Source organism: Vigna unguiculata, chromosome 2, assembly GCF_004118075.2.
Source record: "Vigna unguiculata cultivar IT97K-499-35 chromosome 2, ASM411807v1, whole genome shotgun sequence".
Lineage (NCBI taxonomy): Eukaryota > Viridiplantae > Streptophyta > Magnoliopsida > Fabales > Fabaceae > Vigna > Vigna unguiculata.
The window spans coordinates 29741595-29765171 of NC_040280.1; the positions used below are offsets into that span (position 1 = coordinate 29741595).

Sequence of the window (23577 nt, forward strand, 5' to 3'; positions counted from 1 at the left end):
TCGATTATACTGAAGGAATTGGAGTCTAAATAATATTATCGCAAGCAATTGGATCCTGCCTCTTCAACTGCAGATGCTTGTTTACTTATTTTTCGATAAAATAAAAGCGCAAATTCAAAGGGATGCAATTCAATATTGTACAACGTTGAAGCTTTGAAAGGTCGGGTAAATAAATAACACGTATGGATTAGGTCGGAGTCATCAGACAGCTCCCACATGCGTTTATGAATGGATCAGGTCAAATTCTTTAACGCAGCTGGAAAACTTGACGCAGATAATCAAAACCTGAATATTCATCATCCTTTTCAATTCCTTTAAATTAAGCAATTCACCAAATTTTTCACCGCTAAAACTGTATCGGTTACATAAATGTCTCAGTCTCGATATTTGTTTTTCCTGTAGAAGCATCGCGAAAAAACACGAAATATGTATTTAATTATTTAATAATTAATATTCTTCATAACACTTTTGATAGAACAAAACAAAAGCGAAAGAAAAAAGATAAGGAAAATTTATCACCGACGAACCCTCATCTTTCTCTCCCTGCTTGTCCGTCTACAAAGAACGACAGAGAGAAAAATCCTGTGCCGGTGTTGTAACAAAATCTCACCGGATTCAATTCCGGGAAAACCTCTTCTCTAAATAAAAGCGTTAAAAAGAGGGAAAAAGGACGCGTGAGCGAGAACCCTCAAACTCGAATCTCATAGAGAGAGGAGAGAGAAAACTCTCAAATGAAGAGGTTTAACACTTTCCGGCCTCCATCGGGAGCGTAGAGATCTCCGATCCCGCTTTCCAAGCACGCCGCCGTAGTGGTCCCGGACTCCTCCGAGTTGATCGACGGCGATCTCGGCCATCGAATTTCCTGTCGGCAACCGAAGCTCGCCGCGTTCTGCAGGAAACTCGGTTTCAACCGGAGATTGAGATCAGTGGTAGCCGTCTGCAGCTTTGAAAGCTCCTCCAACCGCTTGCGTTTACCACCGGAAGCAGCCTTATCAGACATCGCACCGGGCAACCGGAAACTAGGGTTCGGATCTTGGACCCTCCATTTGTCGTTACAGGTAACTTCGCCTTCGGAGGCGTCGTCGGGAGTGGGAGCGTCAAGGCCAAGAAGCTCCGGCACCGGCCTGACGGTACCGCCACGGAGCACCGTCTCAACCGCCGCCTGACACACGTGCCAGTTTCCCGTCCACAAAAGGCCAACAGCACCGTTGACGGGATTCACCGTTCGTCCGCAAGCTTCAAACAGCAGAGACTGAAACAGAGCTGCATAAAAGAAGCGGTATCAGACATGAAAAAAGAAAAAAAGAAAAAAAGTGAGGTGTGTAAGTGAAGTGAAAGTAAAATTTAGTTACCGGGCCTTTGGGCCTCAGGGACGTTGGAAATGAAGGACATGAGGTCTGCACGGCCGAAGAATTTGGCAACAAAGACAGTGGCATGACCTTGGGCCTCGGGAGTATCGATCCACTGTAGACACGGCCGCAGGATACAAGACTCGCTGCAACCCTTTCGAAGGACGCGGCAACCGTTGCAACTCATGCCTCCTTTTGGAAAGAAAGAGAGTGGTGTTTTTGTTGTGTGTGTGTGAGTTTGGTTTGTGAACTGTGCAGAATCAGCCTCACATGGAAGGCATGGAAGGCAAAGCAGAGGAAGAGAAGGATTAACGGGAAAAGAAGACGGAGAGGCGGAGAATGGAAGTTGAGTCGGGGTGCAGTTGGGGTATAAATAAACGTTAACGTGACGGGAGCAGCGAGAGAGAAGAGGGTTGAGAATTAACCATGGTTAGGTTAAGTTGGAGTGAGTTAGTGTTAGTGATAGTGTGTGTTTGTGTGTGCGTGCGGTGGGTTGTATGGAAGGGTGAGATTCCAAGGAGTTGGGCGTGAGCGGCTCCGTGTCTCCGCGGATGGATGTTCCTCCACCGTTGGATTCTTTACATTTTCTTTGGCCTTCACACAATTCAGATATTGATGGGTGCCTGTCCTTTTCACCTCCTACTGTTACTTGCCCTCCATTTTTCTTCATGCAACTCTCCTAATCTTCCTTCTTTTCTAATTCAGACAATAATATTATTTCTACAACATACTACTATTTTTATTCTTTTTATCATTAAAATAAACAACACAGAATTCGGAATGTTTCACTTTTGCCACTGAGGGACTAGAATATATGTTCCCTGTAGCTCGTATTTTCGGTAAAAACTTACGGATTTAGCTTCACTACAGTTTTTGTAATAATTCTGGTGCATAAGTATTTCTAGAAAATCATGAGCGGTCTTCTTGATACATGGAGAAAAAAAAATAGATAAGAAATTAATAGCTCAGAAATTAAATAATGATAAACATTATTCCCCGAAAAAAAAAAAAAATATATATATATATATAAGAAATCATTTATATCATAACTAATTTTTCGTTTTGTGTTTAAAAAATAGAATAACTTTAGAAGATGCACTTTTGCTTTCTTTACAGTTACAAAATATAAAATTTTGTTTTTATTAAACCATCACAAAGGAAGAGAATCACTGTGAAATAGTTGTCTACAGTTACTTACTGATTCACTCACTGATTTTACTTTTTTTTTTTGCGAGTAGAAATTGATCGATGTGAACCCTATTTTTTTTTTTATCTCCTTTATACCATGTTTCATTACAATCAGACAACTCTATTTTTATTTCTTCACTATATCACATCTACAAGGAAATTCTAAATTACAGTGAATATATTTTTATTTATTTTTTATCGCACTGGTGTTTCTTTTGTGATTATATAGGGAATGTAATTAAGCGGATTTCTTATGTGTTGATTGATAACCGTCATGTGAATGTATATCGAATGTATCTACATTTAAATTTTACATTTATGTAATTTCTTATTGATTAAAAACATAGGTTAAGTTTATTTAGTGGTTTTTTGTTTTATAAAATACAAATGTAATCTTTAAATTATTCTCAATATTTATGGGGAATGAAATACAAATTTACATAAACAGAACTTTCGTATTATAAAAAAAGTATAATTGAATTAATTTAAAAATGGATATCTAAATTTATTAAATATTTTTGTCTTGCAGGTTCTGTTCTAAAAAATGACAATTTTCTGAATCTTATCTCAATTTTTTTTTATCTGATTCCAGGTTCACATAAAGTTGCAAATAATTTTAACATAGGTTTAAAGGTAAAATCGCCATAGAATTATCTCGATTGTGATATTTTGTTTAAGCGTAAAATTAATGAAAAAAGGAAAAATTTTGTGGGATTGTTTAATTTTGGGGTAACAAAAAATATGAATATTAATGATTTCGGATGAATGAGTGATCTCTTAAAGTATTAGAGAGAAATGACGTGTATTTTTGTAAGCGTTTATGTAGTTTAAAGATTTTCATATTTGTTATGAAATTATTTAATTAATCAATTTAATTTATATAGAATAATATAAGTGATTTAATATTTTATTTTAATTTATCTATTTAATTAGGTTTTTTTATAATAGATATATTTTATTTATGTTTTGTGATTTATAATTTTGATTATGAGTTTATGGTCTCATGTACTATGTATTTATTTATTTTATTTTTAATAGTGAAAGTACACACACGTATATATTTACAGTGAGGTTAAATCATTCCATTAGTCTTATCGTTGTAAAAAAATTTCAAGTGGATCTACTTTTTTAATTAGGTCCTAAAAATTTTGTGTAATTAGGTATTTTTTGGTAATGGTACACTAACAAAGTTAACTGTGTCACGATTTAGTACTTGGTTTTTTGTTTTTTTTTTTAATTTTTTATAACTAAAAAAATGAAAAAAATTTGTCACGTGTCAAGTTGATTGTGTGCCATGTGACAGAGACAGTGCAATGTGACAGTGGAAGTGTCACGTGTCACTATTAAATGTGAAAATTTTTAATTTAATCCCTATATTTGTTATTTTTATCTAAATTTGGGTTCCAATTTTTTTAAAACTAAAGGAGTTTCATCCGTATTCAAATTGAGACAAAATTTAACATTTATATAAATGTCACAATGATCTTTCTAATAAGATAAGTTTTTATTTTACATTGAACTTTATTTTAATATTGTTTCAAATATTTATATATCAAAATTTTATAAACAAATGTTAGAGTTGATTTAAAAATAACAAATTGATAAATTGAATTGTAAAATTTTAAATAAATATATTTATTTTAAATTATTTTAAAATTTTATATTTGATTTATAAATTTGTTTTTTAAAGCAACTCTAATATTTATCTGTATTTATATAATATATATTTAAAATAATTTAATTAAAGTTCTATGCAAAATATACATTTATATTTTGTTAAAAATATCAATTATAATAAAAATACTATTGTAAAATTTATATGAAAATAAAATCTGGAATATGGATAAAATTGATTCAATTTTTAAAAAATTGGAATCAAATTGAGACAAAATAACAAATACAAAAAGTAATTGAGACTTTTCACATCCAATAGTGACACATGGCACTGCCATTGTCACATTACACTACCTCTGCTAAGTGGTATAACGTCAGTTTGACATGTGACAATTTTTTTTAAATTAAAATTTTTTAAAGAAATTAAAAAAATACGTGCTGACACGTGATACATAGTTAACATTGTTAGACAACTCTATCATTACTCGATCAGATGTGTCTTACAATACATATTAGACAAGTTTGTCCATACACATTTAGGTGAGTGTAGCAATACAATGTGTTCATATACTGATTATACGAGTCTAATAATACATATTAAACTAGTATATCTTTACACTGATTTATTTATAACGAATATATTTTATATACTTTTACATAATCTATCATTTGTGTTTTTAGAAAATTTACTCTATATTTTTAACATGTTATATTATTTATATTTAAAAAAAAATTATTCTTTATTATGCATATATAAATATATATTTCTAAACTTATGAATAATTACTACATTGATTCTATTAAAAATTTAAGTATAAACTTAAAAATATTATTATTTTTTAAATATTTTTTAATATAATATATATTTAATAATATAAAAACATATACAAAGAAACATCAATCCGTATGGACATATTAAAAATAGTTTTATTTTTTATTTTTAAAAAACAACCTGAAGAAATTAGACAAAGTTTGGCTGTCCAATATAAATTAGTTTATTTTTTATTTTTTATTTATTTTTGTATGTAAACACTGTCTACTTTGTACTGAAAAAGAATTAAACTCAATTGGAATCCATACAAAATAAAACTCTCTTCTGACCCTTTTAAAATGAGGATATCTAAGATTTGTGACAGCAGTTCATATATTGAACAATTACGACAATTTTTCTAATTTAATTCATTTGAATTATTTTGAAAAATAAAAGTTAGATAGTTTTGAACTTTAAACTGATAACTTAATTAAGGGTATTGAAGCACTGTAAATAATTTAGTTTGCAACTAAAAATAAAATAACTTTTCAAAAACTAACAAAAAATTAAAAAATAGTACAATTTACTAGGACTTCCGTGCTTAAACAAATGCAATGGAATTGCGAGAACGGGCTTGGGAAAGTGGTGGGTATTTTACCAATGAGCATAGAATGACGTGCACATGCACGAGTCTTGTAAAGAAACAATTCCGCAGCAAGTGCAAGGCTGTGAGGAGCTAACGTGGGAAAAGGGTATAAAAAAAAATTATAAAATTGGAAGGGCCTAATGATATATAATATTTAACACACTAATGATTGAAGGTTTGGTGTAAGATCAGGAAACAGAAGCAGTGTTAGCGTAGCATTTAAATTGCACCAAAGTCAATTTTTCTTTAGTTTCTATTCTCCCCAACAAGCAGCACACAGATTTTGCCTCAACTTCTCCTTCAGCTCTTATAAAATTCAAACCCTTCTCGTTTTTCTAAATCAAAACTTTAATTTTACAGCACAGTTAAATGTCCAAAACAACATCCTATTCGGACACACATCAAATATTTATTTCGTAGAGAACACAAAACCAAACCCTAGTTACGCCTCTGGGAAACACTGTATATATTCTTTGTTTTTTTTATTTTTTTATTATTAGATTAGTACTGTTATCACTGTTATGTGCAAACCTAAACCACCGACCCTGCATTGTCGTGGGGTTATTTGATGTCGTGTCACTTTTTTCATAAAATAAGACACAAGACACGTCTAGCTGATTAAGCAACGTCTGATTCCTTTCTTTATTGTATTTTTCTAATAATGACGATTCCATTGCTTTTCCGCATTCATTCCATTCATTGGACAAATAAATATATCAATATTTTGTAAGCATCGGCCAACAAGGCCAGCTTCTAATATTTATACACGGACATATTAAATGGAAAAATTTAACTCTAGGGTTACATATATTTTTAATTATTAAAAATAAAAATAAAAATTATTTGTTTTAAATTTTGATATAATATATTTTTTTTAATTTTAAAAATAAATAAATTTAATATTAATTTTTTTGACCTATCAATATATTTTAAGATGTTATTTGAGTTATTTATATTGTTGTATCATCCAGAGAATGGTCGACCTCAACATGCTAATTTGAATTTCACTCGATAAATATTTATCATAAAACAACGAATTTTAGTTACAGGTCGAGGTGACGAGCATTTGGGCCGAGGTGGCCGAGATGACGAGCATTTGGGCCAAGGTGGCCGAGGTGATGAACACTTGGGCCGAGGTGACAAGCAGGATTTGGACCAAGTACGATGTGGACCGAACAAGATTTGGGTCGAGCGAGATTTGGCCAAGGTGGTTTGTTCATTCCTAAAAAGAAGAGATTTAATATCCAGCGGAAAAATAGCAATTAGTTACTGATATTTTGTCACACTAACACGTCTTCCTACAAATCAGGTAGGTAGGAGTCCTATATAAAGGAGAAGAGAAGAAGAAATAAATGACCTTTTTTTTGGAACCAGAACTACTGAACTCTAGAAAAGGGAAAACGCATATTTATCAATGTAAGAGCCAGAGAGGTAATTTGTTCTTCATTTTCGTCTTCCTGATATTCGAGACCGGAACAATTATATTTATATATTTCAATTCAAATGACTGTATATAATTATTTCGATACACTTGATAAATCGTACATCTATATCGTTTAAAAATCGAAGTCAAACACAATTTAAATATTTATTTTCCTTTCAGAGATTCTTGATAGTATAAATATTTCTATTTTTTCACTCTCCAAGATATTTTCTATGGAAAAACTTACTTTTAGAGTTTGAAATAAAATTGTAAATTTTTTCCAAAGTTGACTGAACAGGAAAAAACGAATATTAGCGAAAACACATATGAAAAGATGCGTGTGGAGCTTTATATTTGCTTAAAATTCCTCACTCTAATTGCTACTGCCAGCAAATCTTTGACGCTGAACACTTCATCTTCAACATATAACATTTTCTGTTCGCATCGATTAAAACTAAGATCAAGTTATACTATGTAACTAACGATCTTTTTACCGCTTAAACTCTAATCCTCGTTTTCTAAATTGAACACAATATTAAATAGAGGTAGAAAGGATAATCCAATCCATATACGAGTATTATGATTCTTTCGAAGTTTTCATAAGAGAAACTACATCTTTAGACTCAGTCATAATCAAGATTTAAATTGAATCGACTCCGTCATACTCTGCAACTGAAACGTCGCTTTTGAAGACAATATAATTGCTATGTAATGATGAATGCAAAAACATGCACACATATATATATATATATATATGCATGGCCTCGTTCATTCTCATCCTCTGCACATGAACTTGTTGAGGTCGTGACACCCACCTCATCAACTCGCTGTTGCACCACAACTGTTGAACGTTTTCATGGGTGAAAGTGGCAGAGAAGTTATAGGTGACATTAATTATCTTATAAATCTTATGAATTACAATTATGTTGTTTGAATTGTTATATTTTTAAATAGAAAAAGTTATGTTATGATTTTTAGCTTAGTTGTTTAGTCTGGTAGTAAAAACTCAAAGATTCTTTTAAATTAAATTTTCAGGACAATTTGTAGTTTAAAAATGTATAAGCATGCGTTTAACAGGTGAAATAATTGTTCCGTACCTTTTTTTTTTCTTCTCAATTCAATAAAACTATGGCGTGCATCCATGCCTCCACCCCCAGACAATTAAAGGTCATTTAAGACAGTAAAATTAGTCAGCGAAGAGGTGTGTGTGAAATTCTGCTTAACCTGTTGACATTAAAACTTTTCTGACATTTGATTATTTATCGGATAAAATTATAATATATATATATATATATATATATATATATATATATATATATATATATATCAAAATTTCACTTTGAAACATAATTCGTGAGATTGAAATAAATATAAACCTAGTTATTAAATGTTTTAATCAAGATAGATTTAAAATAATTGGCATTAAGACAATTTGAATAACAAAATTTGATCTTGAAATATAAATATTAATAGGATAATAATATTTTGACCTACATTTTATTTTTATCTATTTTTAATTTGTTATTTTAATCATTCTTTAATTATCATATTATATCATTAAAAAAATTAAAAATAAATAATTAAAGAGACATTAGAATAATAAATTAAAATTAAATAAAAATATATATCAAAATATTGTTATTTATATTAATATGCATCGTGAGTTATTTGTACACATCAAATTATTAGTTTCTTTTATATATATATATAATGTTATTAAAATAATTTTATTTTCATAAAGCATTTTATAGATTCAAATCTTCTAATATGTTAAAACAAAATCTGGTTGGTTAATGATTGTAGCAGTTGTTGCAGAGAGATTTGAGTTTTGTTTCAGATGCCAGATTTATAGTTTTTCATTTTCCTTTTGCAATTGGATTTAAGTAAAAGACTCTAGAGATTAAAATATTAACAAGTACAGTTAAAATATTGATAAAAGAATATAGTTTATTGCAATAATGAGTAGGAAATGGCAGTGATGAAGTTCTGAGAATGATAAATATTGTGAGTTGATAATGAGATGTGGAATAAAACTCCCATTCAACGTGCATTAACAACGAAATTAGAGTAAAAGAAAACACACTAAACAATTAATGAAAAGTTGATTAGTCCATTGCGATGGGTGAAGAAGAGAGAGAGAGAATGAGGGCAGCAGTTCTAAACCAGAAGCATCAACATGTCCTTGTCGTGACAGACATGGCATCTTATCATTTTGCTTCACTTTCTTTTTTCTAATTACATCTTGTTAGAATTAACTACTTTAGGAAATGAAGAAAAAAGAGAGAAAAATAAATAGAAGATGATATTTTTAGTGAAAAATGAAAGGAAATATTAAAAATATGAATAAGTACGTCTCTGGTTTGATGATGAAGAATTCTTATCCTGTCACTCTCGGCTGCATTGGATGGAATTGCAGGCAACTTCTATCTGATGACTGATCACTGAGTCACGGTGTTGACTTTAGCGACAGAAACAAAGTTTCTTCTTCTTTCTTCTTCCCATCTAATCTAGTTATCCATGCAAGGACGGTGACCTACCTCCATACCAGTTATATTAAAAAAAGTATTACCTTTTAACCTCCTAATTTTCACATTCATTGTATGATTAAACTTCTCATAAATTCAATACAAAGAATTTTCACTAAAAGTTTTTTCTTTTTAAATATTCACTAAGAAAGATATAACAATAATTAGATTTTAGTTAAATTTACATAAGAGACGACTGATACTATCTCTAAATCAAAATTTTAAGATAATTGATTTATGAAACTTATTCTTTATGTAATGCTTAAGTTTTTCATTTCCACACACTTAAATTCACCTTTAAGTTCTCAACCGTTATCACATGACATTATTGATGTAAGCTTATATGTACGGTGAAAAATGTCTCTATTAATGACATGGATAATGCATATGAAATTTATGAAAATCTATTGAGTGAGTACTGGAATACTATGGTAACTAATTATATATTAAGTTCATAAGCTCATCTTATCATCGTGAATAAATTTACTTATAATTTAAATAGTTGTTGGATTATTATATCAAACTTTATAAAGTACAAGAAAAACACAATGGTGGAAGGAAGTTAAAGTTAAACTACCAATGTTGTTTTTCATGAATAAGACGTTGAATTATGATGAGATGTTTATTATTAGTTTTTTCAGATGTCAAATTTTAAAAAATTATCTTGATATTAGAATATATATATATATATATATATATATATATATATATATATATATATATATATATATATATATTATATAAAATTGAGGGAGGTTGCATATATAAGAAAACAATGTTATATTCTTACAATATAGAGACTTCATAAATGTATTTAGTAAATTTAAAATTATAAATAAAATGTATAAATATATTTGGGTCTTAATGTTTAGGGTCTGATGAGGATTGCTTATTTATTTGGGTGGGTTATTGGTTGAGACTTTACAGGGAGGTTTTTGTAACTTTATTTGGAGGATGTGATATTGAGATTCTTTTCTCTCTACCATATAAATATAAAATCTCTACAAGAAATTTCGCCATCGCAGACGTCGATTTCAAATTTCACCTCTAACAAAAGGGGTAAATTATAAAACTCTATTTTGGAAAACTGCAATCACTATTCTTTTGTAAGAAGCTTTCCATAGGGTCCGCGCATCAACATCAAGCATTGCTTATTGACATATGAGCCGTCCAAACCCTTCAAATTATGCTTCATGCCATGATTTTACCTATGATTTATGAAAACGTGCATATAAACATTCCCAGCTTCATCATACGTCCTTTTTTTCACCAAGAAACAATGATGAAAATCAATCATGTTAAATTTTTTAAGCCTGAACATGACAGTTTTATGTAAATTACTACTTTTTTTAGTAAGTCTGTAAAGGAGATAGTGGTCTGAATTTACATGTACGTCAGACTAACAGATTTAAACTTTTAAATAAAAAAAGTATATAACTCTAAAACATAACAATAATGCAAATAAATTTGTTTCTCTTCAAATGATTTTTATATGGTATATACATATCTATTTAAAAGATTTAATCTAACTTATTTAGTAAATACATGATCCACTGATATAGCTTGATATGATTCTATCCAAAGTGAGAGAGAACTGTTATGCACTATTGCAGAGTGACGTGTGAAGTATAATCTGGTTAGAATTACCCAGGGAAAGGTGCTGAGTTAACTTATATTGGAAGGTAAGATGTTAAATAATAAACAATGTACAGAATTGAGGAGCATCATCAATTATAGAAAAGAAAGAAGAAAAAAAAAAGGCGTAATATATTAATCTCCACAATAGAAACAAAGAGCTAAAATCATGGTAAAAATGTAGGCAATATCCTAAAGATTCCGATATGTGGGTCCCTGTATTACCAACATACATTTGGATTAGCTTGAGTCCGATTCCACCAACAAATCATGATGTTGATGGCTAGGTCCCCATGTCTCTTAATATAAAGTAACTTGCTTGGTTGTCCTTCCTCTTCAAATCAATCGGCATCTCAATTCTCGAGTACACAAATTCTGTTTAATTGGACTATTCTATCCGATGATTTTAACAAAACTAGATTTTCACAGTTTCACATGTATTATACACGTATTACTTCATGTTTATATAATTATTATAAAATAAATTTTAAGTTTAACTTAATCTCACAAAATTAAGTTGTAAAATGTAATTTGCACTCCACTTATATATTATAAAATTATCTTAACTCTAGTTATGTGGAACTTCCAACACATTTCTCAAGTCAAGGTACATCTCGTGCGTCGGACTAGAAATGGATGATCTGATAACAACCCGATAACGGATGAAACAATATGCTTAAGAAATTTTCTTCAGATAGACTTTAACCTAGTTTTGATACCATGTTCTCATACCATATTAAGAAGTGAATTTTAAACTCAACTTAATCTCATAAAACTGGTTTGTAAGATGTAAGATGAAATTTACACCTACTTACATACTATATTGTCTTAATCTAATATAGGTATATATAGATGTGTATATATAATTGATGTGAATATGATTCTTACATACGCATGGAGTAAATTTCGAAGGATTAATCGGATGGTCGATATGCAACACAGATATTATTCCCTCACGAGTGGCTTAAGCTTTACCTAAAATTACCTAAGCAAAACTATTATACATGGGTATAAGCGAAATCAGATTGTTCATTTAACCAAAGTAAAATAAAACAGAAAAAAAAAAGTGTACGAAAGTTTAAAACTTACTAGGATAGTGAGTGGTCCTACCCACTAGATGAAACAAAGTTGCTGCCACCCGCCACTGTAAAAAACACCACTTTTTGCATTTACACCTGATTTCTGAAAGTGAAGGTAACATGGACACCATTAAGAGAATCTTCACACTGAAAACACTCACGTACTATTTATTTCATGCAACTAGCTTAGAGTTTGCGAGCACAGAAACGCTGGGTACGGTCTAAAGGTGGCGATTCCTTTTATGGATGGAGAAGCCTCGGGGAACAGAAGGGACTCTCCTTCAGACTCTATAGCATCAAGCAGGTTGATCTCTTTCTAGTGAATTTCTAATCATAATTTTTTTGTAGATATAATAAACTGCAAACTTTTTCCAGCCATAATTGTAGAGCAATTTTATACTGACCACTTGCAAACTGACAATGATACTACGATGTAATAGAATTAAAAATCTCTGTTGACAAAAAAAGATATCGTTCGGTGGAACACGAGAAATCAGAATTTCGTCAACCCGAAACAATAATCAGCGTTTAAATGGTAAGCGAATTCAACTTTCATGTAAAAACTGCCTTCTGGTTGAATAAAGTTTTCAGGTGCACCAGTTCTTCTGATTCCACATGAACAAAACGAAAAAAAAATTCAATCGTTCAATCAAATACTCTATAAGCTATACTGTATTACGTAAGTATTAAACACTAATAAGATTAAATATATTGCTTGTCCAATTTGCGATCCCCCTTACCAAAATTCCATCAGGTTCGAGCCACTCGATTGCTGGATTGGTTTGTTTTAGTTTAACGAGACTTGGTCTGCATGAAAGTGCCTTTTGAATCATATCTATTAGTATCACAACCTAAGCAAACTTGACTTGGTTGTGCATGTTTAGCCACAAACAATCTAAATTAAGCAGCAGTGACGGGCACTGAACACCATCGTAATCACCATTTAAACAAAATACTATATTTAAAAGTCTATATATTGGGTTTCGTGCGTTGTTAATTTTACCAGGAAAATTAACATTATTTTCTTATTTGTCTTGGACCATCGACAATTAGAAGCCATTTCAGACCCCAATTAGTTTCAATCGAGCCACACAAAAACTTCTACTCACAAGTGACTACTATTTATTTCGCACACAAGGAAGTGCCATATCTATTATTACAAATCGGAATGAATACGTGTTTTTCACTATTTTAGAGAAGAATTTTATCCTCTCTTGCACTGGTGACAAGGGACTTGAGTGGCCAACAAATAATCACTTTTACTCCGTTGATGAAAACAGATATATGTTTCAACATCAAAAGAGAATGAACAATATCTAAAAGTTTCTTTGGACCATCCAAAAAGAAAAATAAAAAAAGGTACAAATAACTATTTATTGTTTTGACTTCCAATGTAGAAATTTGAATCAATTATACAATAGTGAAATATAAACCAAACACATACCAAAACACTAATGCTTGGAATGATCAAATTCGCAAGGTAAAACCACACCACTATACTTTAAATAAGTAATATATATTAAGTTGATGCTAAATATTAAATAGAATCAATTTGTAATGTCGATTGTAAATCCTACATTCTTATGTCAAACTTTGCATAAGATATCTGCGCATTAAACTATCTAAAAACTTACTTAACCGGTTTATAAATTAATTTGATCGACATAAAATATTTAATTAATTACTTTAAAATAATTTATGTTGAAGTTTTCAACTTAAATTAAAACTACTATAGTTAGCTCTACAATTGTTTAACTTTTTTATTAGTATCCCTTACATTTTGATGCATTTACTTATAATAATATTTGTAGTATTTATTTAGTTAATGATTTTTTTATTTTTATATATTTTAAACTAAAATTATATAATATTATAAATTAAAGTAACTAATTTTTCATGATATTTACATAAAAACCACACAAAAAAATATAAGAATAGTTTAAATTGAGAGACCAAAACATTAAATTTAAAAAAAAAACTGATTAATACTCATCTGAATAACTAGTTTAAATAACACGAGTAAAAAATATATACTTGACTTCCAAAATAAATATAAGTACTAAAAAAAACTAAGTTATATTCAACAAAAACTAAAATTACGATTAAATAATTTTTTAAAAAAATACAAAAAATCTATTTATATAATATTACTTATGCATCTAAATCTTTTTAGATTCACTAACAATAAACTATATTATTGACTAAAAACTTACATATTAGAAATTTATCAATTAAAAACTAACATAATTCATCTAAAAATTAACTTATCAACTACAAGTTAATTTTCTCTAACAAAGCCTACACCAATTTGTTCCAATAAAATGTTCAAATTGCAAAAGACTAAAAAATGACGTCGTTCTAAAAACTTGGTAACCATATGGGATGCATCATGAACCTGGAATTTAATCCCAAGAAATGGTGGTGGGAAATGATATTGATTATTGCAATACATACAAACAATTTTTTAATAAATTTTGGAGTGGGGAGTAAAATTTCTCTCCTGGAAGAGTTGTTTCAAACAACTGAAGATGCTCCTAGTGCGTTAATTAGAGTTCAGTAGAATGATGGGATCACCTCTATGTTGAAATATGCAGCTAGGGTCCTCCGTTTAGAGGTAATCCAGGGTTATTTAGAAATATGCCTAAGAAAATAGAAAAGGATTCTAGAAAGAAAAGGTGGTTGTTTCTAGTGGCCAGGCATGATATTAATGGGGTAGAAAGAATATATTGCATCGATGGGACCTACTCCCATTCCGATCAACCGAATATTTAAGATAGGCCATATTGAATTGATATTCTCTAAGTGGACGGTGAACGAGGCAACACTACATGCATGCGTTTGCTGAGAGTAAGCGAGTTGTACTTAACGACATTGACCACCCATAAGAGTTTGGGTACTTACACTCAGAATGAAACAGTCCCCACAAACTAAAAAGCAATACTCTCTTATAAGATAAAAGGTATGAACTCTCTCTCTCTATAAAATGCCACCCGCTGTTGCAACCTTGGCTATCACAGCAGTTATATTTGAGCATTTGACAAAGTAAATATTAACCACCTTCTGCGGTAAACTATTTTAGGTCCTAAAATCTCAATAAAAAGTCTATTCAAAATTAAATTTGAAGACACGTGGCAACGTATCTCTTACAAAATTACAAAAGCTGATCCAAAAAACATAAGTAAAAAAGAGGTAGTTATTCACACATTATCCTAAATAATTACCCTTAAAACAGCCAAAATTTTCTTCTTTAATAGCTAGAAATTACCATATATGATGAGCTCAGTAATATATTGAAAGTGTTCGGTGGTGCTGCAGAGATGTGCACTGAACACCAGCAGCCCAGAGCCAAAGATCCAGCTCCACACTGAGAACCTGAATATAAAAGTCAGAGAGGCTTTTTCAGTTTCATATAAGATGAACAACTTGCGCACAAAACACATGAGCCATAACAGCGAAATTGCGCAGCATTTCCTTTTTGAGTAAATGTTTCTGGAGAAAAGATAATTTAACAAAAGGATTTAATTATTTTTAAAAAATAGACAAGCAACAAACCAGCAGTGAATTATTTTTTTTATGACGCTTGAGTTTAAATAACCTTCCAACTTTACATGCATTGGAAAAGGCCATAAGAGGGAGGTACTCCCGAAAGAAAAGACTAACCTGTCTTCCTGACTTTTTACTTATCAGCTCCCTCATTTTCTCCACCGCATGCACAGAGCAAGCCCGCAGTTCAACTTCCTCTTCAGTCCCTGGACCTATTTCTCCACTGGACTCGATAGTACTGGCCAGTGTTGGACTATATTTTAAAACACCAAGCTGCCGAAGCACAGCTGGGACAATATAGTCCGCCATTATAGTTAAAGAGCCGATGTCTTTAAACTCACCATATCCTTGGCCCCCAAATGCACCCCACAAATCTGCTGCAAATATCTGAGCCCTTTTGTATAAAAATACCTGGCGTCCCTTGTACACTGTATGGTCTCTAAAACCTAGAACCAAATAATATTGGAGTCAACAAATTAAATACTTTGCATAAAATTCATAGCAACTTCAAACAGATGCACACATAAATTGAGCACTATATATTTTAGAATTTGAGAAACAAAAGCTAAGCGAAAAACAGCTATACCAGGAAAATGGCGTGCAACTAGAGCGACGAGATTCACAGCTGATTTTCCACAGCACTGAACAAGATTGGATGCTTTACCCTCAAAGTTCCTTTCCAATTCACTCCCAACCTAGCAAAGGAAACGGACAGTAATACACAGAGTGCCATCAAACTTCCAGACATGCTTATTACCCAGAACTTAGTTAACAGGATTGATTCCAACAGAAACAGTGAAACTAAAAAAAGATGGATATGTGTTAAAGGTAGCACTGCTAATGATTTGTTTTACCTCGTGAAGTAACCTAACTCGTTCATCTTCCAAAGGAAGGGGTCTAGGCCACCTCAAAAGCTCGCGCAACTGTGGACCTAACATTATGAACTCATTTTGTAATTATACTATATTGGTAGAAAAAAATTTCTTCATCTACAGCATTGAAGCAATCACACCAACCATAAGACCAAGCAGACATATAAAGATTCCTTCTGAAAATACTGTAACTTAACCACAAATTTCTTATTTGATTTTATCATATGAAGAACTATAATTTCAAAGCTGTCAATGCTGAACCATCTTAAGAAAGCATAATGTGCCAAACAAAAAATTATTGCCTCCGACCTGTCAACATAAAACGAGCATTTGTTCACTGTTTGGGTCTAACTTCCTTTAAGTGAAACAAATGAAAATCAAGTGTACATGCAGTATCTATTATGTCCTTAACATAATTTTGACAAACGGTAGTTTCAGTTGATAACAAAAACATGAACTGAATTGAAATTACAACACTGTCGAAAACTTCGTCATTTCAATTCAAATGTGTGCACGTGACAAAATACTCTAGTTAATTTCTATACAGACAGTACGAGGTCCGAGTAGATTACCGGTGTACTTTTGCAGACGATCAGCATCGAAGGCAGATTTATCGTTTTGAAGAGCTGCCTTTAACCCAGATGCCAAATCGTCGTAATTCAAATCCTTATCTGTTAGCAAAAGAGAAGAGACGTCAACATTAAAAAGAATAGAAAGGATGGCACAGTTAACCAAGGATAAAAAATACATACACTAAAATGATGAGACAGTTCACTAATCACTACTTCTTTTCTTTGTCAATTAGAATGTCAACTAGACAAATGTCCGGATGATACCCTTCGAACCCAGCATCCCAAAAATAACCTTGACTATGTAAGATAAAAATGAGAACTAATTGTTTCTCATCATTAGCTAACCAAGGAAACAAAAACAATAGTATTCTAATCTCCCGTATATCAGATACTAACACACAGGCATTTTATCTAAATGTTCTTCATTTCTCATAATTTACATCAAGAAATTGAAGTTTATTATGACTTTTTATTCAAATATACGATAAACAGGGGAAGAAATGTAAGATAAAATCAATAATGAGATCTATAATTTTGAAAGCTAGGGTGATGGATACGTTTGTGAGCTGCAATATTTTATAGCGGAGTCCACTCTAAAAAATAGAACAACTGACTGTTGGTAACATACAAGTGGCTAACACACACAAACACGACACAGATAAACAGAAATAACAATCCAAATTCGCCACCTCCTGCATATTCGCAAACCATTTTCATATCTGTGAAGTGTCAACAACAAGTTCTGCGGGTAAATTGGCTTTCTTATTCTGTAGCACGATAATAAAGATAGCAATTAAAAGAAAATACAAAAACAGAGAGCCATTAACACTACGATTAAGGTACTCCAGGCGTGCAATTAATCAAGTCGTAATGTGAAAAGGTTCTAAGCATTATCAACGGGAAAAAAAAAACGCAGCGTACCAGGCCAGAAGCAAAAATTTAAAGCGTCCAGAACAAACAAGTATTGGACAGTGAGTGGTCCATTATCGAAGTAATGAATCCCTTCGAAATCCCACTCAACCTTGGGAATGGACTCAATGGTGCTCACCACTTTCTCAATCCCTGAAAACGACACCGGAGGCAAATACGCATTATAGTTTCATTTTGGAGAGCATTATCGGAAGGTAAATAAGGAGGACAGAGAATGAAGGGAATGAACCTGCAGAGTCGACGAGAACGTGGGAGGAGCGGCTGGCGACCCAGGCGGAGGTAGCCCTAACATCCTCCATGGCGCTGTGAAGCTGAGGAGCGGAATGCGGCGTTTGCAATGAACCCTAACGAAAGGGTTTGAAAAAGTAATAAATATATAGGGTAGGCGCGGGTGAGAGTGTTACCTGCGTGGATGTTTGGCGGGTTTTTATGGCGTAGTAGAGAGGTGGCTTTCCATGTGCGTGTTGTTGGCGCCCAGAGTGTGAACCTGACCCGCTTTTCTGACCCTGTTTCGCGTTACTTGGAAAGTTTTTGGGCCACGAAACCCCACATTTTAAGTATACGGAGGATAAAGTTTCCATGCCCAGAAACCACACCACACCCAATCATATCACGTCATCCACCAACCAACCTTTTCAATCCAAAACTGCGCCTTAGGATTTTTCCACGTTTTTTCTATCCGCTCCATACAGGTATCCACACTTTACATTATAAAAATAAAATCATATAATCATATAATGAAATAATAATATAATGTTTTAAAATACTATTATCAATTCCGATTATGCCTAACAAACTTGCGCTTTTTTAAAAAAAAAACGAACTTGCTTTTATCACCTCTTTGCCACGTGAAAATTTTGAATTTTTTTTTCTTTTGAGATATAATTGTATATTTTTACTTTTAAATCTTTTAATAGTTTTAATTAGAAATAAGAGGAAGGTGAAGAAATACTCAACTTATGGATGTTTGTGTAGTTGAAGGGTTTTGTTTTACATGTAACTATTTTTTTCTTCAGAAGGTGCAGCATGTAACTGTTTAGCTACTTTCTCGTTCTTTTTATTTAGCGGGAGGAATGAAACTTTCCCTAAGATCTTTTTGTGTATTTGTTGTACTTTATTTGAAGTTAAATTTTGGAGTTTTTAGTCTCGGACTGGGCTTTCTATTTACTCAGATGGATTCTACTTTTTTTTATTATTGCTGCTATTCTGCTCTCTTTTTTTCATTATTTCTCTCTCATTGTCTCACATATTAAACCTCATAAGCCATCACTCACCACAACAATGTTTCCTTTAAGATTTCACTAACAAATCAATTACATTCGTTTATCCTTTACAAATAGATAACATTTGTAGCATGCTTACAAAAAATTGAAAAAAACAAATATATTACGCAGAATGAACTTATTAAAACAAAAACAAACAAATTCGACCATTCAAATAAATTGAAATATTTAATAACTGAATTACTTTCAATTGTATTCTCTTTATTTTTAAAATAATTAGTTTAGACGGAGTAATTAAAATATTTTGAATTTCAAATTCTTTGTTTGGATAAAATAATTGAATTTTTATTTTATGGATAACTAATTTTGCTAAATTTGACTGCGTCAGCTAGAGTTGAATTTAAACTGAGTCGGTCCCGATCGAATTTTGACCGTGTTGGCCCCAACAAAAATATGGCCATACTTGACCAAGACGACTTTTGATGAAATTCGACTAAATTTGGTCAAACCAGTCTCAATCAAATTTTGATCAAGTTTGCTCTTACCAAAATTTGATCGAATTCAGCCAAGTCAATCAAAGTCAAAATTTGGATGAATTTCGTCAAGTTCAACCGAGTCAGCCTCAATCGAAATTCAACTGAATTCGACCAGTCAATCCTAACTGAATATCAACCAAGTCAACCCCAACTAAAATTGGACTGAATTCAACTAAGTTACTCACAACTAAATTCTTCAAAGTCGGTATTGGCAAAAATTTGGTCCCATTCGACCAAGTCGACTCTAACTAAAATTCAAGTGAGTTAGTTCCGCCATATCCTCACCAATAAAAAGTTCCACTACTTGTCAAATTTTAATTTCATTCATTTTGTAGTGAATTTTGAATTATATTTTTTAATTATTTCAAATATATTTAAAATTCCTAATTTTCAATCTCATTTTAATTTCTTCATCCAAAGTCCTTTTACTTAAAAAAAAATAATTCAAATTATCCAAATAAATAAATTATTCCCTTACATTTTTCATCCAAGCACAACATTAATATTTTTTTAGGAATTTGCTCAATAAAATAAGAATTCAATAACCGAAGTATACGTATCTTTAATTTGATGAAAAAATATTGAATAAAATTTACTTTTACTCAGCAAAAATTTCACAAAAGCTTTTTTTCGTAAGATGAATAAAATTAAATCCTTATGCGCATAAATTTTGTATACGAAAATTCGTTGCTTTTAATAAAAAACTTATTCCTGTTTTTTTTCCCATTCAAATAAAAACTGAATTTAATTTCTAATTCAACCAAAATCAATTTTCTCTCAATTTATATAATACCTTATCTTACATATTAATTACTGAAATAATTATTTGATTTAAATAATTTGTCTTCAAGCATTCGATTTTTAAATACCGCCACTTACTTTAACCAATCATAACTACATAGTCAAAACTCATTTAAATACAACATAAACAAAATTATTTCAAAACATATAAATTAAATGTCATATGTTCATATTCTTTTACGGTATAATTTTTTCTCAAATTCAAATATTTTTAAATAATACTACGTGCAAATTTATAAGCAGATCAGTGAAAAAAACTAGTATATTTCAATAAAAATTTTGTATTAAATAAGTTCTCAATAATTTTGCATCGCCTCGTAACTTTATATTGATATAAGAAGGATTTGACAATTTTAAAGAATTTTGAAGTTCTTTTGTTGACAACATTTTTATTGTTGTAATCACATTTTTATATTCGTTCAAAATTATAATTTTTCAATTTTTTTATTTAAAAAATAACAACAAAAAATTATTCTTGTGTAAATAAAGGACATGATAAATAAAGTCCCATTTTTGTAAGAGATTAAATTTGATCCTTATTTATGATCATTGGAAAATAAAATAATATTTTGAATTGTATTCTTTAAAATTTAAAATACAATTCAAAGTTAGAAGACATTAAATTATATTTTGTATAAATATCTTTTATTTAATACTTGATTAGAGTTTAGAGTTTAAGATTTAGGACAAGAACATAAATTACTTATTTAAAATTATAAGTTGAATTAAATATTCGTAGAAATATTATTTTTCCTAAAACAAATGATTTTATAAACATATCTTTTTTCCTAGAAAATTATTTAATCATATATTTAAAACATATTGTTTTTACAATACATTGTATAAATATAAATTATTTCCCTCATTAATACATCCAATTAAATCTATGTGATATGATTTTGTCACAACTAATTGTATAATTAAAGTTATTTGTTTTTTTGTAAAATTATATACATCATAAAATATGTTTTATTAGTATTAATATTGTAGTTTTAATATATATTAATTAACTTACATATTTTTTACAATGTCAATTTTAAACGTATAAATAAATTTATAAAAGTAAAAGTAAAATTTAGATTTAGTTTACCAGACAAAATACCTTATTTCAGTACAAACATCGAAACTATTTTCGTAAGAACTTTTAATTAAATACATTACTTTTGCACAAATATCAAAATTATTTTTACAATAAATTTAATTATTAAATATTTTTGTGAGCAAACGTTAAACTAATTTTTATATTAATATATTTTAATTATCTATAAAATATAAATATTGACATAAATTAAAGAATATTTATTTTAAATATAATATAAATAAATATTTATTAAGTTTAAATGTCAAGTATAAACATTTACATTGGTATGTCTTTTATAATGTTTATTAATAACTTTAAATATTTGTTTTTTAAAAGTATTTCATCAAAATACCTATTTTAAATTGTTTTAATTAGTTGTAAATAGTGTTTTGAATTCAAATTTATGTTTAATTGACAGGATTATAAATTATAATTGAAAAAATGCCTTATTTTATAAAGACTACAAATTCTTACGCAGAATTTGTCATTACATTTTGAAAAATGCTTTCATTTAGAAATATTTAAATATATTTTTGTTTATGGCGTATATGGTTTAGTCAAATGTAAAATTCTGGTTAGAAATTCTCCAACAAAAATATCCAAGATTGAAGGTAGGCAGAAAATTTTTTGTACTTCTAATTTCTTGAAGTAAGGTTGTTAAATAGTGTCTAAATGTCATAATATTAGATATAATAAAAACATTAAAGTTCTATATTTTTAAGTACTATGTTATTACACAATTTTGTCTAATGTTTAGTATTATTGTTATTTATGATGAAAAAAAATATATATATATATATATATAATTTAAATTACGTAAGTTTAGATAAGTATTTGATTATTTAATAAGCCAAGGTACGGATTGGACTTTGATATCCACTTTTTCCTAACTGGATCCATGGACGGAGGTATAGGCCGAAGCCAGGCCCAAGATAATTAACATGTGTCCAATTATATCCTTATTCAAAAAACAATGATTTTTTGTTTTTTGTAAAACTTTGCAATTTACGCTTTATGCCTTTGTACAATTTGACCTTGTCATATTAAAATTGCTTTAGTTTTTCCAAATGACCACTTAGTGTTCTCTTTTTCTTATATATGCATCATAAATCAAGATTGTTGTAGATCTTGTATCCATTAAGACCCAAATCAACCAAATTACTGTCAATTCATAACAAGACCCAAAAGGGATTCGATACACATGATAATCAGGAAAATGGCAATACAAACAATTCAAAAACTAGTTTCTTTCTATAAAGGCTTACACGTTAGAAAAATACAACTAGCTTCTTTATACAAAGGCTTACAAGTAAGAAAATTGGGGAAATTTTTTGCTTTTTTTATTTATAAAAGAAATATATAATTTTTATTGTTACTTTGTCCATAAATCGATTTTTATCTTGAATTTCTTTCTTTAAAATATTTATGGAGAAACTTTCTAAAGACCTGAATGATTCTAAATTCAAATGGATAACTTTTTATGTGAACAGGGGTGACAAAATGGATCGGTTCGGCCTGTTTTGGTCCGGCTCCTGTAGCTCGTAAAAAACGGGTCGGGTCGGATTAGCCCGTTAAAAAAAAACAAGCTAATAATCATAACTCGTCCCATATTGGACGGGCTAACATGTCAGGCTGGGTTGGCTCGTCCATTTATTTTTTCTTTTTTTTTTTAGTTTTTTAAACTTTTTTACTTAGTTTTCAAATTTTTCATTTTTTTATTTTTAAAATTTGTTTATACATACATATAAATTATTATTAAAGGCATATTTAATCAAATAAAATATGATTTAGATTTTTAATTGATTAGTT

At 30.2% G+C, this 23577-nt stretch overlaps 2 protein-coding genes across 3 annotated transcripts; both read right to left on the reverse strand.

The window, feature by feature from the left end:
- Positions 1 to 390: 390 nt before the first annotated feature.
- Positions 391 to 2019, reverse strand: LOC114174211 (LOB domain-containing protein 37-like). The gene is made up of 2 exons (XM_028059001.1): positions 1353 to 2019; positions 391 to 1263 (listed from the first exon to the last, which is right to left on the reverse strand). Exons 1-2 carry the CDS (start codon positions 1534 to 1536, stop codon positions 728 to 730), a joined length of 720 nt encoding a protein of 239 aa, XP_027914802.1. The 5' UTR covers positions 1537 to 2019; the 3' UTR covers positions 391 to 727.
- A 9184-nt stretch (positions 2020 to 11203) lies between these two features.
- LOC114171717 (queuosine salvage protein-like) lies at positions 11204 to 18734 on the reverse strand. Of its 2 annotated transcripts, XM_028056602.1 has the most exons (9): positions 18532 to 18734; positions 18357 to 18438; positions 18119 to 18259; positions 17198 to 17296; positions 16608 to 16684; positions 16340 to 16448; positions 15871 to 16199; positions 15476 to 15582; positions 11204 to 12313 (listed from the first exon to the last, which is right to left on the reverse strand). In XM_028056602.1, exons 1-8 carry the CDS (start codon positions 18706 to 18708, stop codon positions 15490 to 15492), a joined length of 1107 nt encoding a protein of 368 aa, XP_027912403.1. In that variant the 5' UTR covers positions 18709 to 18734; the 3' UTR covers positions 11204 to 12313; positions 15476 to 15489. The 2 variants fall into 2 exon arrangements, with proteins under 2 accessions (XP_027912403.1, XP_027912397.1); XM_028056596.1 differs by lacking the exon at positions 11204 to 12313 and having other exon boundaries at positions 15284 to 15582; positions 18532 to 18733.
- Positions 18735 to 23577: the final 4843 nt, after the last annotated feature.